The 17,644-nt window shown below is 40.7% G+C and overlaps 1 protein-coding gene across 2 annotated transcripts in view; it reads right to left on the bottom strand.

The window, feature by feature from the left end:
- The window catches only part of LOC126388316 (glutaredoxin domain-containing cysteine-rich protein 2), a 36,933-nt gene that overhangs the window by 9,432 nt on the left and 9,857 nt on the right, over positions 1-17,644 (bottom strand). The window contains exons 2-3 of one of the 2 annotated variants that reach the window (XM_050041372.1): positions 2,342-2,493; positions 1,715-1,898 (exon numbers count right to left, since the gene is read on the bottom strand). In XM_050041372.1, the coding sequence (XP_049897329.1) occupies positions 1,715-1,898; positions 2,342-2,398 (241 nt within the window). In that variant the 5' untranslated portion in view covers positions 2,399-2,493. Of the gene's footprint in view, positions 1-1,714; positions 1,899-2,341; positions 2,588-17,644 lie in introns of those variants that run through there. The other variant, XM_050041371.1, reaches the window with a different exon arrangement.

Below are 17,644 nucleotides of genomic sequence, written 5' to 3' on the forward strand. Positions count from 1 at the left end.
GCTGTCCTAAGGTCGTTTTTTTATTTTAAATGAGTCAATTGCGCCCCCAAGTGGCGAAAATCCATTATTATCGACTTGATGCGCTTTTTCACAAAAACCGGACCGTGTTTTTTTTTTCTCATACCGACCCAACCCTGCCACAGGTATGTTTGAACATTTCATATGTATGACACAGGTCTCAGCTGAGTATCTAATCCACCGAAGGATGGGATGAGGGTGGTGGATGATGTGACACCTAGGCGAGGACAGCAGCAGACCACTGTTTGAGACCAACAAAAGCAAATAATTTTTAACAACAGGTTGGGACATTGCCAGCAATGTTTGTAACTACAGAAGCAAGTATTTAAGCCAATATTGTTTTTTGTATCCCAACCAAGTGGTTTTTGCCTTAACCTAGCCAAACGTTAACCACAAGGTTCTCAAAACATAAAATTGAAATGTTAAGTTTCAGCATATCTGCTACACATGTAATGTTCAAATGTAACATATCTGTGAATTGCAGAAATGTAAAACGGGAACATTTATTCTGCTGAACTAAAAATAAATAAATAAATAAATAAATGAATAAAAATGAGCAGATGGGACTAGTTGCCAAGCAACCAGATGAGGCTCCAGGAAGTTACTGGTCCATACCAATAGTTCAACACAATATTGGTCAAGCAGCTGGTTGCAGTTTTTAGATTCAGTTTTTGTGCATATTGAATTATTAATAGCATTTGGACAGAGCCAGGCTGGATCCCTCCCCTGTTTCCAGTCTTCATCTAAGCTAAGTGGCTGCTGGAAGTAGCTTCAGCTCCCACAGACAGGCCTACAAGTGTGGCATCGGTCTTCTCAAGAACTCCCTGCAACAAAGCAAATAACTGTATTCCTCCAAAATGTCAAATTATTACGTTAACTGGACACCATACAATATTTCTAACAACATTTTAAGTTGTTCACTCTCACAACAGTAGAAACCTGGGAAATAAATCATATTGTGGGCATGCTAAGATAGCTCTATATCTGAGCATTTTATCTTTGAAATTGGTAGTGCTCCAAGTTCACAGTATGACCGACCACCTCTGGTGCATGCTGCGACCATTTCCTACATATTTACTGCCAACACAGTGGACCGTTATAACATTTGCACTTAGAGTTAGCAGTCTGGCTAAAATAAAATCGAGCTGATTACTATCATCACTTTGAAGGAAATATGCTTTTTACACAACTGGATGAGAGGAACATGTTTCAGCTCAGCATGTTCTCCACCAGTTATAAAATGTCTGGAAAAACATAGCATAGGTATAGCTATAGAACACACCTTAACAATTGCCGATAACAACATGATCAGTGCACATAGGTGAGCTATTGAGCATGTAATTGTGTAGCCTTGAGATGTTCCCCATCATTGTCACACAGACTGCTGTAACTCTCAGTATCTGAGATGTTTGTTCGCACACTGGCAGTCTTACTGTGCACACACAAATAAATATACACTGTACAGCAGGGTCGCAATCATGCACAGCCATTGCTATGAAAGCATGGAACATGCTCAGGCAAACATGGCCAAACAATTTCATGGAAACCACTGCAACATATGGGCTGTAGTGCCATATACAAATGTAATAAACACATCTCGTTGGTCTCCCTGGATACTGGCTTAGCGCCCACACAAACAAACCTCAGTGCAGTCATATCGAGTAAGACATAGTGGTAGTGTGTGATAAAAACCCACCTTGTTGGTCCCCATGAGAATCCTCAAACCCACAGAGCTGCTCCACCTCCAGGTGGCTGGGAGGGATCTTGCGGTGAACGAAGCTATGAGGGTATTTCTCCTCTGGACTGTCCAGCTCCTGACCGTCCTCATACACATGCTTCAGCACCCGGCCGCTGTAGGATGACGCCAACTTGAACCTAACCTGTGGTTTTGAGTTGAAGGTGACATGTTTTTACTTCACTCCCCAGAAGGTATTACATGCTGAACTGGTGTTGATGACTAATTTGCACAGCTTGTTAAGATTTTTATGTAGAGAAAAAACTGATCAAACAGGAGAGGTGCATACAAACATTTCCATGTCAACATATCTTTCCGTGTCATCATCCAAGCTAATGCTGTTCCATTTCTCAGCTTGCAGTTTGACAACAGATGCAGTAAGAAGCTAGATCTTCAAGCACACCAGTTTCACCTAGCTGTGTGCTTTAACATAAGACAATATGCCACTGATGTTAAAGCAACTGCCTAAAAAAGTAATTGAAGCTCAGTAATGACCTCAATATGTATTTTACTCAACACAGTGAAATAATTTATTAAAGTACTTCAAAACCCATGAATCTGACAGTAAGTGATCTGCGAATAACTCACCTTTCTGGGCTTGGTGCCTTCATAGCGCTGATTCAGTTTTCTCTGGAGTTCCTCCATGGTGGCTGATTGAGGAGAGGACGCCGAGGGAGCGTCAGTCCATCCAAGGAGCTCCTTACCTGGGGCGAATTGACATCAGCTGGACACTGTGGTGCCTGGTGCGATAAAAGAGAGTACGGATAGATGGATAAAAGAATGGACTGATATTCAGCTTGACTGAAGCAAAGGGTATGAGAGCCCGACTGAAGAGCTTGCGTGTAAGGGGTGGGTGGATGACTAGATGAGATAAAGCTCTCTCCGCCTGTCCTGCCTCCTGAGTTTGACTGTACCTTCTGTTTTAAGGGACCACCTTTCTGGCTCCCTGTGCTAAATTATTCAAAGCGAGATCGTGTGTACAAAAGGGTGGTTGAGAAACCAGAAGCTCCCTCATCAAATAATTATGATCACCAGAATAGAAGGTAGTTGGAGTCCGTGTGGAGCACTGTGTGTTTGTGTGTGTTAAGGAAAGAAAGAGAGAGTGAGGCTGTGTGTGTGTGGGAGTTGTTAGATAGTTGTAGGGCTGCCTGTCTTTGGACTGGAGCCGAGTGCATCAGTGTTGAACAGTAACATGACATTTGATGTATGTTGCTGTCATACTAAAAAACAGATATGTCTATGATCACAAAGTTCAGAGCTGTATTACATTGAAATAACACTTTGTTTTTAGTTTGCTTCTTTGTATTGTCACCTCCACCGATGAGGATGTTTTTTGGTTCTACTTGTTTGCAGGATTACAGAAAAAAAGTACTGGCTCAATTTTCATTGGTGGAAGGCTGTAGCATGGGTCAGGGCAGAAGTCATTTAATTTTCGAGGAGCTCTGCATCATGGATACACAAATTATCTCTCACTTTTGTTAACATTGTGAGACGGGGTGTTTGGCCTTGGCGGAGGTCTGCACTCTTCGAAAGTCTTTCTAGTTTATACATGCATTTCTATACTGGATGTGTCTGTCCAAGGTGAGTAGTCTCGTTCATAGCACCAAATCTTTAGTGTTTTATAGAGTCTTACTTCATGACTCAGTGGAATCTAAGTCAGACTCTTTGAAAGTCTAACCTAAAGAAAAAGACGTTCCAGTAGGTCTGAGGTAAAACATGAAATATAACATTCTCCAGCAGGCAGCACTCAGGGAGCTCCTCTGGAATCTGAGAAGATTCAAAGACAAATCAAACAGGCTTATATCACAAATGCTTTGGATGTCACAGACAAAAGATGAGAAAGTTTATTCAGTCCAGACGTTTAACTGAGGTGAACCCCACCAAAAACTTATCTGTAACTTGTGGATCTGCTCCTGTTTCTGGAAGAATGCTTTCAGAATTATATGCAGAGAACCTATGCTCATTTTTAGGTTCATACTTGTACTCAAGGTCTCTACCAGAATATGTGTACGTACTTTAATGCTCCTCATACTGTCTGTACTAGAGCACTTGTATTCATACTCTGTCTGAGATGCTCCATTTAGTGACTGTCACTTTAAGCCCCCCTCCCGAAAAAGGGGAACTGCCCATTGTTCCGACAGCCCATTGTTCCGACCATATTAAACCCATTGTTCCGAAGTCCCATTGTTCCGAAATCATCATGGTGCCCTGTGGTTAAGGTCTGGTTAGGTTTAGGCACAAAAACCACTTGGTTAGGGTCAGGAAAAGATCATGGTGTGGGTTAAAATGAAAAAGAAAATGGCAAACACATAAGCTGTGAGCCTGCCTAGCCTCAAGCCTTTCCCAGCTGACCCAGAGCCGGTCGCGGCGCACCATCAAGGCAGAAATATGCCCGCCGGGAGCCGTTCACCACCGTGGAGAGCTCCCCACACAACCTGGACCCCAGAGTTAATAACAGGAGGTTATGGTGTTTCACTCTCTTCTCTCTATGGCACTTGTATCTTGACCAGTAGCCTACTTTTGTTGTGTTTGCTGATCCTCTATGGTACACAAATACAGTATAGCCTAGTATAATCACATATTGGAACAACGGGACGTCGGACTAATGGGATGTCGGACCAATGACATGGACCCCCGAAAAAGCCCAGTCTGCTCTGATTGTTAAGCATTTCCGAGTCTTCCACAGCTTAGCATCTCTGCCTCGTCAGTGCAGCTAACTGTAACAGAGAATAGTTACATTTTCTACCTTGGAAGATCACCAATAAAAGTTTCTACACACACCCAGACATGTTCCAGCAGGAATAGGATCCAAAATCAAGGAAAAAAAACAACATCAGCAACCAAGACTACATTTTTCCCTGATGTAAGTGTGTAGCTACATGGATGTTAGCACACTTGCAGGTGAGGAATGACTTTAAAAGAGAGTAGTGGTGGTTTTCACTGTGAAAAATCACCAATGAACGCTTCTAAACACAAACAGCCATGTTCCAGCAGGGATATCATCCAAAATCTGGGAGAAATTATTGACATTTGCAACCAAGTTTACATGTTTCCCACATGCTAGCATGTCGCTACATGTAGCAGTGTAGGTTACTGATGTAAACACTTGCAGTAGCGTGCCTGGAGCAGATGACCATACAAGAAATTTGACAAACTACGATGTCATACTGTAGCCAGAGTTAAAAGAAAAAAAAAAGGTTGGAAAGAGTATTTATTATTTAAAACTTTGGCCACGTTTAAGATGATCATCTCTCATATGGAATTCAAATAATGGAAAAGCATAATAGGTCTTCTTTAAAGTAAAATTCATCCCGACATCATTTGCAACATTTCCTCATAGCAAAAGCACTAGAAAGAAACATTATGAAACATGTTGCAACTAAGAAAAAACGAAAAGATATTAAGAATAGTCGAGTTGAGGGGAAAAAATCTACAGAAAAATATTTCAATTTAAGGAAATCCTTGAAAGTATACAATTAAACAGTTTTCCTCTCCCTATCCTACAGTGTAATTACTTGGGCTGATGAGTCATACAATTAGCGTTCTAACTAAATCACCACATGCTAAGTGTTTTCCTGTCTAGTGCAATGGCTTCAATTATTTGGTAAATTACGTATCCTTATTGTGTGTTTAACTTCAAATTACCCACTACTTAGTGTGACTAATAGGAGGGGTTACCATGCATTAGACACAGTGTAAGGACTCATGGTGTGGTATAGTGATACTGAAGGATAGGTTCATTTTTTTTTTTAAGTACAGCTTAGACTCAGACTACTTCAGACTCTCCTTTAACTTACCTTACTTACATTTTTATAAGTATCAGTTATATACAGACGTGTGACCCTGTTCAAGTCAAGGTAAATAATCATCACATTCATACTGAAGTTATGAAATTTCTGTCTCTTACAAGCCTACTTTCTTTGCAAACATTTTTTAAACTGTTATTCAGTAAAGCCCAAGGATAGAAACATTTCATGTACATATTTTAGGCCAGTCAGACAGTGTTTTAGAACAAAAACAGAGGTAACAAATATATATTCACCTTCAGCCCTGGACCCTAATAATTGATAAGGTAGAAATTCATTTTAGTTTAGTTCTTCTATTTGAATATAAATGTGTATAGGTAAGACAGTAAGTTCAAACACTGTGCAGGAGTGGTTAGGAGCCAAAAATGTCTTATGGAGATATCTTCCCTATTAAACAGCAATAATGACACAAAAAGAAATAGCATAATTGATCAAAGTTTCCACACTGACAGTATTACAAATCAATTGAAATGTACAAATTATAAAAAACAAAAATGTTTTTAGAAGCTAAAATTCATCACAAGTGAGCCAATAACGTGTTAAGAGTCTTTGTAAATTATAGTCCTTTTCAGACATTTTTTTTTTAAATAACGATAATGACGATGTTGACTGTTGTGATGGAAATACATTGTTCCAAAAGAGATGGTCCTCTGTGTTTCAATGACTATTAATTAAGGGAAGTCTGAAAACATGGAAGACTTTTCCTGTTAGACCAAACATCAACAGGCTTTTTTAGGGGGGCACAGTTAGTACAGGCAAATATCCTCAAAAGGGCTTCAGATAACCCAAGGTAGAATTTAAACGTTATCTCTTATTCCCTTCATGGAATGGATATTCATTCATCCATTCATCCATTTTTTGTAACCGCTTATCCTGTTGGGGGTCGCAGGGGGCTGAAGCCTATCCCAGCTGACACTGGGCACTCTAAACAGGTGACCAGACTATCGCAGGGCTAACACACAGAGACAGACAACCATGCCTCCACGCAATTTGGAGTCACCAATTAACCTAGTCTACATGTTCTCGGGTGGTGGGAGGAAGCCGGAGTACCCAGAGAAGACCTACGCTGACACAGGGAGAACATGCAAACTCCACACTGAGGGGCCTGGTTCGAATCAGGAACCCTCTTGCTGTGAGGTGACAATGCTAACCACTGCAGCACCTTGCCACCCATGAAATGGATAGACGTATCAAAAATCAAAGTGATGAAATTGGTCAGTGCATTAACTCACCCCATATACCAAAAAGTGCAGAATAAAACCACTCTGGAGATGGTTTCATTCTACATGCAGTGTTTTAACATAACTATAGGCCCGTTTCCACTGAAGAAGTTCCTGGTACTATTTGGGGGGCAGGAACTACTACAGGAACGTTCTCTCGCTCGGCCCTCTCAACCGTGTCTCCACTGAGAGAGCGGAGTAGGAGGAAGGTTCCTGTAAAGTTACCGGGCTCTGGATGTGATGTAATCGTTGCGCGACCATTTTGACCAGGGCGACGTAGGGGCGTAGGGACGCCGTTAGTGGTGTCTGTAATAACTCCGGTCACGGTCCGTGAAAAAAATATTTTTTCCAGCGGATGTCTTAGTTACAACATGATTGAGCTAACTGGAGTAGTTTCATGCCGTTTCCGACAACGGGAGGCTTTTAACAGATGACGTCCTGATGTTAGCTTTGCTGCTGCTGTTAGCTGTCCCTGTCAGCTGATGTTTTCTAGACATCATGATTTCCCAAAACTGAATAAATACCACACATAGCAACACAAAACTGCTTTGCTAGCTCAATCATGTTGTAACTAAGATATCCGCTGGAAAAAAATATTTTTTTCACGGACCGTGACCGGAGCTATTACAGACACCGCTAACAGCTAACGGTTAGCCCAGCTAATCTACGATAACCATGTTGTTATTTACAAAGCACATCCCGCCTTGAGTATATCCAATCAGCACCAAGTAATCACCAAGCCCCAGCCAGGAGTTTCTCGGGGCTGTTCTGAGTACCTACTCCGAGGCAGGGACTTGTTTAGCCCCTGTAAAAGTTAATTACCCCGAAGTTCCTGCGGTGGAAATGGGCCTATTGGTTTTTAGACCATAAAAAGTGGAGGGGTCCAATACTGCCTTCTGAAAAAGTCTAAGGTCATGCCCCCCCCGTGTCCCCCCAGTGAATTATGCCCCTGATTAGCAGAATAAAATCACTCCTTAGTAAATTACTAAATGTAGTGGGGATGCTGTCAGTGGAGTCTAGCAGTTTGATAAACCTTTTGTGATTGAAGTCATTCATCAGTGAGCTGTACATTAATTAATATTAATAAGCTTGATACACAACTTTTTTGTTTTTTTTTAAAGATATGTTTTTGGGCATTTTTGCCTTTAATGGATAGGACAGTCAAGTGTGAAAGGGGGAGAGAGAGAGGGGGATGACATGCAGCAAAGGGCCACAGGCTGGACTCGAACCCGGGCTGCTGCGGCAACAGTCTTGTATGTGGGGCGCCTGCTCTACCACTAAGCCACCCGATACACAACTTTTACATCACAGTCAAATGACCCATGTGGTGGAGTCTTTTCTTTTAAAAATGAGAGTACCTTTATATGTAACCTCTAACCGTTTGTTAAACACATTATGGAATTAGGAGTAACTCAGTGTTTCAATGTATGACCTTTAAATACTGTTTAAACAAGCAGCTCCCTGATCTGTGAGTGTATATAGGCTACAATGTGTGAAGCACTATGCTGCTCATAAAGCTTCTCTATATATCTATATTCCAAATAAAGCTATAATAGTTTAATCATAGCCTTTGATTTTTCCTATTTGATGTCCTCATCATATAAAAGTATCGCTCAAATCTCTAATTTTGTTCTTTGTCATTTCCAGAATTGGCCTGTCTGATTCTTATTAAGCCTAATAGGGTATGATTCATGCTGTCAGCATCCTTTTAAGCTTCATTTTATCACTAGTTCGGGGATTCATTTAAGATTTCAATCACATCTGGGAGTGCCAGTTCTGAAGTCTTCATCACTTTCTCCCGAGTCAATGTTAGGTCACATCCTGGCATCATGTGACGGATCTTTGTCTGTGTGTGTGTGTGTGTGTGTGTGTGTAGCTGGTGTGTGCATCTGTGTAAATATGTATGCAATAGCCGATTCATAAACGCATATATACAGCACTTGAATTATTCCGTTTACAGGGTTTGCAAAGTGTTATCTATATTTTGAAAGTGCTGATGGCAGCGGCAACTTTTTTTTCCTGCATCTTCAAGAGGCCATTTTATAGAACAAACACTAATCTAACAAATGGATGCCATTAGCCCCATACATGTCGAGATCAATCTTACAATTATCCTTACAGATGACTGTTATTAAGCCGAGAGGGAACGGATGGTTTAAAAAGAGAGAGAGGCGGAGAGAGGCGGAGAGAGTCTACGGGAGGAGAGACACAGAACCTCTCTTGTCTCTTCTCTGACCGAGCGTCGGCTTAATCAGATTGCAGAACAAGCAAGTACGGCCACTCAAGCGAGAAATTGTTTTGGGTGCATCGCAGTGAAGGAATCGTTTAATGTGCCAGGATTCTCGCTGCTTTCGGTTTAAATGATTGCCACTATAAATCTGTCTCTGTGTCTCCACATTAACAGTTCATGTATATTCTATCATCCCCATTATCCTCCCTAAATACAATATGCAATATGAGCTTCATCGCTCAGGTACAGCACACGCTCCCTCGCTAACTATAGATCTTCATCTAATCCATTTTCAATGCTCTGATGGTACAGATCGAAACTGAGAAATAATAGTTTTGGTTTTCACCGTGCTGGTTGGTAATACATTTGGACCCGAGCGCGCACAGACAAGCCTCATTGAGCTGCAAATTTAAACCCAAATGGAAGTCTATTCCCCTAGGTGGCCTGATGCAACGTCTACGTGCTAACTGTTGTGGATGAGTAAATTAGAATCGAAACTCTATCTTTTGCTGTATCCATGCACCAGGTATGATGAGTGCTGAATCTTTTTAATTTACTTCTGGTTGTGCTCCGAGTTGTTTACGCCTCAAACCCTCTGCAGCTACTGTAGCACATCCTACCTTATTCTGGCATCAGTGGATGTTCGTTATAGTAGATGATTTGCGTTTATCAGAGCATGTGTGTGTGTGTGTGTTGACTACTTCCCCAAGGGTCCAAGAGCACCCTAAGGAGGTATATCATATTCTGAAGTCTCACTGTTCAGGCCTGGGGGCAACATACATCCCTGCCACCCATGTCTGTAATGTACTCTCTGTTGTACTCTCGCTCTTCTGTCTATCGCTCCCTCTTCTCTGAACTTTTGCCCTGTATAAGATAAAAAAAGCAGGAAGGTGAAACTCTCTTAAAAGACACCTACTCATTATTTTGTCTGCACTATTCCTGACGCCCTCCCAAGGGGAATAGTATTGACTGACTCTCATATCAGCAGTACCTATTTTCAGGCAACAATGGAACAGAGATCAGTCAAAAACACTGTTTAAAATTCTCCATAGCGGTCATCATGCTGAAGGCCTGTGGGAGGCAGATTTTTGGGAAAAGGTGGAATTACTCAGTGTGTCATACAAGGAGTTTCTAACGATGAACTGTCCCCTCAGGTCAGCGGCGAGGCGGTAATGATCACCTGGCGTGTTGCCATTTTAAATGGAAACCACTACTATTCTACACCCCCCTCTCTCTTCCTCTGCTCATTTCGGGACCAAACTCAGATTGTACTTTTTGACTCTCTCGCTCTGCCCTCGGGTGGCTGAAAGGCAGCAGGGAGGAGGAATATGAGAGGAAGAGGGAGGGGGGGGGGCAGAACTGGAAGGAGGGAGAGTGTGAAAGGCTGGAATTAGAGATGGATGAGAGTATGAGAGGGAACCAAGGGGAGATAAGGGAGGAGCGACACAGCTACAAATGAATGTGAAAGACCATATTTGTCTTAAATCATATCTGAAGACACTAATGTCACATCCTCTCTAAAGGTTACAGACAAAAAAGGAGAAACGGTCGGCAGTTCAGACAATATATTAGGGCTGTGGTTCGTCTAATTCACAAGTGTCTTTCTCGCCATAGTTTTATTACCTCTGTTACAGCTATAACCAAATGGAATATAATTATCCACATGTTCCTCATGGACAGGGCTGTTTATAGATGAGAATACAAGATGCTATTTTTAGCTGAACTTAAGTTTCTGTGTTATCTTTTTCTCAAAATAAGTGTTTTTAATAATGCGATAGGGGACATTCAGCAAGCACTGACAAATAAATAATAAGAATACACTGTCCCAGCTCAGTCACCAGGAGAATGTTGGTAATGTATGTCTTTTTGCAAACCATGAATACATCACATATGCACATCAACATTTGTAAAGTGATGTAATATATAAGCTGAATTTGTCACCTGTCTGTGTTTTTCCAGCAGCTTTTTAGAGCTTATATGTGGGTGTTTTGTAGCAACCTGTTGGTGTTCTTCCACCAATAGTGCCATGAAAAGCCTTTTTTTTTTTTTTTTTTTTTTTTGTTACACCAAGTTTTAATGCATTTGCTACATAAAAACATGAAAATATAATGTATTCGTAATTTGCAGAAATGTACATTGCCAATAGTTTTACTGGCAATCAGCGTTGGGCAGTAGTGTCACGACAAGTAGCAACGTTAACTATACTTTCTAAGTAGCATGGTGGTAACGTTACTAATTTAAAAAAAAAAAAAAAAGATTTTCTGAGGCATTTTGGCCTTTAATTGACAGGACAGACAAGTGTGAACAACTGCCCATTGGTCCTACAGCCCATTATTCCGACATCCCATTGTTCCGACCATATTAAACCCATTGTTCCGAAATCATCATGATGCCCTGTGGTTAAGGTCTGGTTAGGTTTAGGCACCAAAAACACTTGGTTAGGGTTAGGAAAAGATCATGGTGTGGGTTAAAATGAAGAAGAAAGTGACAATCACATATCGGAACAACAGGATATCGGACTAATGGGATGTTGGACCAATGGGCTGTCAGACCAATGACATGGACCCAAGAAAAGAGCTGAGAGACAGAACAGTATTAAGTAGGAGACATACTGGTGTTATTAAATTACTGTCTTTTATTTATTATGGTTTTATTGACTGAAAAACATATTTTGGAATTACTGAATTACTGACATAGCCAGATAGCTTTCTGAAAGAGGCCGAGACAGGGAAATAAATTAAGTAGGAAGAGGAGAAAGAGACATAAAGAGAGCAATAGGCAGACTGCTGATGTCATGTCATTGGAGGACATGTTAAAAAGTCTTAAAAAAAAAAAAGATAAGAAGAAAGCTCTAATTTAAGTCTGTCATTTATTAGTAAACAGTTAAACTGAACATGTCTTTGCCTGCCTATTTGTTTGGCTAACAGTTTTTCTTATCACTGAGAGAACGCTGAAGTAAAAAAATAAAAGTCACTTTGCAAGTAGCAAGCCACTTTTGCCATTTTCTCTTGGCTTAGCTTGCTACATTTCTCTGGAGATTGCTTCAGAGTAGTAAAACTTTATTAGAAATGTAGAGTAACTAGTTGCTTAGCTCGCTAAATTTTCCAAGTAGCTTGCTCAACTCTGCTGGCGATTAGATTGTTTGTCCACACACTCTAGAAAGGCAGAACATAATTCATCTGTGCTTTCTAAAACTGTTGCAAATGACTGTCGAAAAAGAATTTGGTTTTATGATATGACAATATAGTTAAGGTTTGGTCAGGTTTAAGTCAGGGATAGTGTTCCCTGTGTTTGGCTTGGTGGAAGCATTGCTAGGGTTAAAAAAAAGACCATGGTTTGGGTTAAAATAAGCACTTAGTTAAGGTTAATGATCATGCATCTGTTGGACACAAACAACAGTCTTCCATGTTAAAGACCAATGTTTTGTTGACCCATTCTTCCTCTCTTTGTGGACTGTGTCGCTCTATAATACAGTTGCTTTGCTTCCTTTTTTGCACCTGTCATGATTACTGCTGTCGCTAGAGGGTTTTGTCACTTGGATCTTGGATCGAAGCAGATGTCATTTCGGGGCACTTGCTGAAACGACTGGCGCTGCTGTTCTTCCTGGGAGGGCGGCCTCAGGACATTTTAAAACAAATATTTCAATCCTACACAAGGCATTTTTTTTAAATAAGAATCTGAAACCATACACAGGTGAAAACTATGGGTGTCTCTGAAGAGTTTGCTGTAGAGAATGCATTGGCAGTATGTATGACTTTCTCCAGTGTTCATTGTCTGACTGTCTGAAAAGCTAATAATGAAGTTGCAATCATACATCATGTCATAAACAAAATAAAGTGAGGCAATTTAAGTTACAGATGGCATTGATTACTCCAATATGTCTGGCCTAAAAACCTCCCACAAACATTTTTTTGACACTACACTAAATGCCAAAAAAATGCTCTTTTTCCAACAAGTAAAAATGATGACTATGAGTAGATGTGTGACTACAATTTCTAAGTAGCTTGAGTTGGAAATGTTTCATTACTATCTGTCCAGGACTAAATCAGGTAAAATATCACTTCGCCACAAAAAGCAGCCTTAATAACTGTGATAAAATAAAATAAAAACGGATACAGCACGAGTTGTTCAACTTCACAAAGGCACTTAACTGATGACGAAGCAGAAACCTTCAAAACTGAATTAGATTAAGCTGTCATTTTAAAAGATTCTGTCCCACAGCAGCGATGTTTTAAATAGAACTACTAATGCATTTAAACTTCATTATCTTAATTACAGTCTCTATCAAATGATAGATGTTGCAAGTCACAGTCAAGTTAATATTTAATATTTCATTGGGACTGATTTTCTATCTTATTTTAATTAGCTGCATGGTGTTCGGCTCACAGGAAACCTGAAGCACATGTAGAAACTTGTGGCTGGGATGCTACACAGGCTTTCACCTGTGACCTCTCCACACCGCTCTAATTTAATCATCAGAAAAAAAGTTTCCTCTCTGAAATGATGCGTGACTGCCTCCACTAACTGCAAACCCAGAAATGAGAAGAGCAGCAGGGGAATCAGGGCAGGGAAGTGGCAGGAATCAGCAGATAGTCCCAGTATGCTTAGCAGAAATATAATATTGTTGCAAGACTTATTTGTAAATCTTTAAAAGGCTTGTGACTTGAGACTGTAGTTACTTTATCTAAAAAAGAAATCCATGTTGGCCGAACGGTGTGGCTATCAAACACAATCTACTGTTGAGATTTAGCAACAGTACAGAACTACTGAAGCCCTGAGACACAAGTGAGGAAAAAAACTTCCAAGTCTGATCTAAATTGGTTGCTCTTCTGTGTTCATGACTTCAGAACAGGTGAAAAGAAGGTTTTGCCAGGATAATTTTTCTAGATTCCTTAATTTTTTAATCTCTGAAAGAGGTGGGCAAATTAATTTTGACAGTAATGTTACATAAAGTTCTATTACACTATATGTGCCTTGTGTTTAGAGTGCTAGGAGACATTAAAACTCTCCTGGAAGAGAACGTGTATGCTTTCAGTCCTATTTAAAAACTGGGGCAGTGCACTTCAGCCCCCTGTGGCTGAAATGAGCATTACAACAAAAACCAAAAATCTTAAAAAAAGATTCATTAATTTTCCGTAACCTCTTATCCTGTTAGGGGTTGCGGGGTTGCTGGAGCCTATCCCAGCTGACATTGGGCGATAGGCAGGGTACACCCTGGACAGGTCACCAGACTATCACAGGGCTGACACATTGAGACAGACAACCATTCACACTCACATTCACACCTACGGTCAATTTAGAGTCACCAATTAACCTGCATGCCTTTGGACTGTGAGAGGAAGCTGGAGTACCCAGAGAAAACCCTCGCTGACAGGGGGAGAACATGCCAATCTCTACACAGAAGGGCTTCCCTATCCTTGGTTCGAAACCTCCACCCTGAGTTTAAACCAAGAACCCTCTTGCCGGGAGGCAACAATGCTAAACACTGCATCACTGTGCCACATAAAGTATTGCTGTAGCGAAATAAATCAAAGCAGAACCAGTTGTGTTTTTATTCAGAAGCACCTGGCACTTGAAGCCTCTGATCAAAAGTTAGCAGTTAGCTGAAAGCTAAAATGTTACAGGGGTGTCGTTAAATGGGAGGATTTATTCACTGTAATTGGGAAACAAACTAACAGGTTTCCAGTTCAGATATTAATATTTGCAGCTCGTGCTGGTGCGTCATGATAGAAAAATTCAACTAAATACTCATGTGGGATCATCAGGAACCCTCTCGCTATCAGGCAACAATGTTTACTACTGCACCACCATGCTGCCCCTTTAAAAAAAAAGACTGTCAGGCTGTTGTTTTTTTTTACCTGTTGTTTTTTTTGTTTGTTTGTTTTCTTACAAATGAACTTAAAAAAACTGCCAAAACTTTCTTTTTTACCATCTGGAAGAACTTTTTTCCCCTCCTGTTTTACAGATGATCAAAAGAAAACAATTTAGATCAGACTTACAAAAATGTATCCCTTTTTTTCCTCTCACTTGCCTCCTAGGGCTTCTGTACAAAACAGAGGTTTAAATTTTAAGAAGACAAAGGGCTCCATTTTCATGACCCTGCAGTGCAGCTCAGATCACAGCTAAGTGCCTCTAGCATGGCTGAACAACAACATGAAACTCATTTGGGTATTTTTTTAAAAGCAAACTAAAAGGAACAGTGAGTTCCTAGTGATTCATTCCTGCATTAAAAAAAATAGAACGAATTGCTCTAAAATGGCTCCTACCCCACCTGACATCTGGAAATTATGTGGGAAACTACTCCAGTACAAACAACAAGATGAATTGGGCAGGAAGAAGGAAAATGTTCAGCTTCCATCCCTAGACATGATTGTTGGAGGCTGACAGGAGGATAAAGATGCAGAAAACCTACTCACAGAGACCAGATCTTAATTGTACCTCTAATCACCAAATTACAACTTTAAAGCTCAGTGAGGACGACAGAGAGAAAGAGGTGCCCTCTGCATCAGTGGGTACAAAGAATGAAGAATGACAATCCTACTCCAACCCCACCAAAGGGACTCCAATGGGATGCCATTACATGGTTGAGCTGTCAGAACGTCCAGCCTGAGTCCTAAAGTCACAAGGAATCAACAAGATCTCTGCTACTTCACCCCACAGACAGCCGACAGGACCCCCCAGAGAGCACGGCTGCTGTTGGGTATGTCATCACATGCGACAGCTATGGGGAGCACTACATCAGAGGAGCAGCAAGAGACTGAATGAACTGGCTTATGTCATGTGACCATGACTGAATCATCTCCATGACAACTGAACAAACTCCATGTGCATTTTTTTGTAAAGAAAAATGAAAATGTTCACTTTCAAAAAAAGAAAGAAGAACATTGATCTATCCAAATGATAGATATCTATTTTTCAGCAGTGACAGGGATTATTTTTATCTTTCTATTCCAAACCACTGTGCCGTTGTCATGTCACAGTGAATCTGGGAAACTCGAGACAGGCAAACCTGTCTTATTAGCATAATAAAGGACATCAGATACCAGCGCATATTACATGATAGTTGAACCTGGGTGTTAAAATGTCACACTATTTTTGTAGGCTAATTTAGAACATTTTTGGAAGCAATGTAAACGTGCAGTGAAGTATCTCTGTATTGACAAAACCTGAAACTACTCAGATGGTTAAAACTTAATCAGGCAGTACATTTAGGCAGAGACAAAAATCTATTTAAATATTTGAAAAACTATTTGATTAATGGATCAGTGCAAAAGCCATTCTGGTTTTGGTGTGTTTGGTCATGTACTTTCCACATCTAGAGACGATGTGTAAGGTATCCTGGGTACGTTGGTTGTTGAAGCTCTGGGACGCTGTGCAAAGTTATGCCTCTTACATGTATTGTCTTCTTTCAAAATACACTTCCATTTTCACAGGAAACGACCATTTACAGTCTCTTTCAAAATAAATGCACTAAGTCAGTACATCAAGTTGAACTGACGTTTTTTTTTTGCTCCAACAACTACCACACTAGGTTGGGTTTAGGAAACAGAAAAAACAAAGTTAGGTTTAGGAAAAAAGAACAGGGTTTGGCTTTATAATCTAACATGATGTGAACGCCGCTCTCGGGTGAAAGTCGGTGTTTGTAGGACCTGTCTACCACCACTCCCGCCCCCCTACTCAGACTTTTGCCTCCTTAACTTTTGTTTTTATCCCAGCATGTTTCCCCCTGATGCCACCCAGCACTATTAAACTATAATGGCAACTGGCCACCTATCATGCTTACATTAAAGGACAGCTTTTTTGGTCAATGTCTGATGCCGCAAGTCACTGCCCAAGCATCAGATTTCGACGACTCCAGAGTGAGACCAGTTGGAGATGCATCATGCTTTCCACCGATTCCAATATAAGCCCATCAATGTCATTATTAGATGCTCATAGCAACAGACGCTTGAAAGTCTGCTCAGAGTGGGTGGGACGGGAGTATATGGGTATAACAAACACTGGACTTTGACCCAGGAGAGCGATATTTCAGACCAACAAACAACATTGGTTGTGGCATTTTAGGAACTCAAAATGGAGTGTTTTTTAGCAACATCCGCAATCTTTTCCTAACCATAAGCAAATGTTTTTGTTGCATAAAACCTAACCACTGGCCCCTTCTTACCACTGTATTCGTGCCTCTCAAAGCCAGGGTATTTTTTAGCAACATCCACAATCTTTTCCTAATCATATCCAATTAGTTTTGATGCACAAAACCCCAAATGCCAACCCCTTCTTACTGCCTACCAAGATACAATGCAAAAGGCTGCCTCCAGCATCATTTTAATAACACTCAGGCCTTCTGTGAGGAGCACAATAAAACTAACATGAATACTCAGAACTAGTCCATACCCATTGAGTACAGCATACCATACCACGACTTAGTCATACCAAAAATTTGAAAAAACCCCCAACAACCCCAAAACATTGGTCCACAGGGGGAGCCACAGTGATCGGTCGCATTTTAGCCATTTTTAAGCATTTTTCTGTTGTTATAGCGCCACCCAGTTGCCAATTAGAGTTAAATTTCTCCAGCCACCTTGAGGCGTCCTGTTCTACATATCTACCAAATTTAGTAAAAATCCATATGGCGGTT

The sequence above is a fragment of the Epinephelus moara genome, chromosome 3 (assembly GCF_006386435.1).
Source record: "Epinephelus moara isolate mb chromosome 3, YSFRI_EMoa_1.0, whole genome shotgun sequence".
Taxonomy (NCBI): domain Eukaryota; kingdom Metazoa; phylum Chordata; class Actinopteri; order Perciformes; family Serranidae; genus Epinephelus; species Epinephelus moara.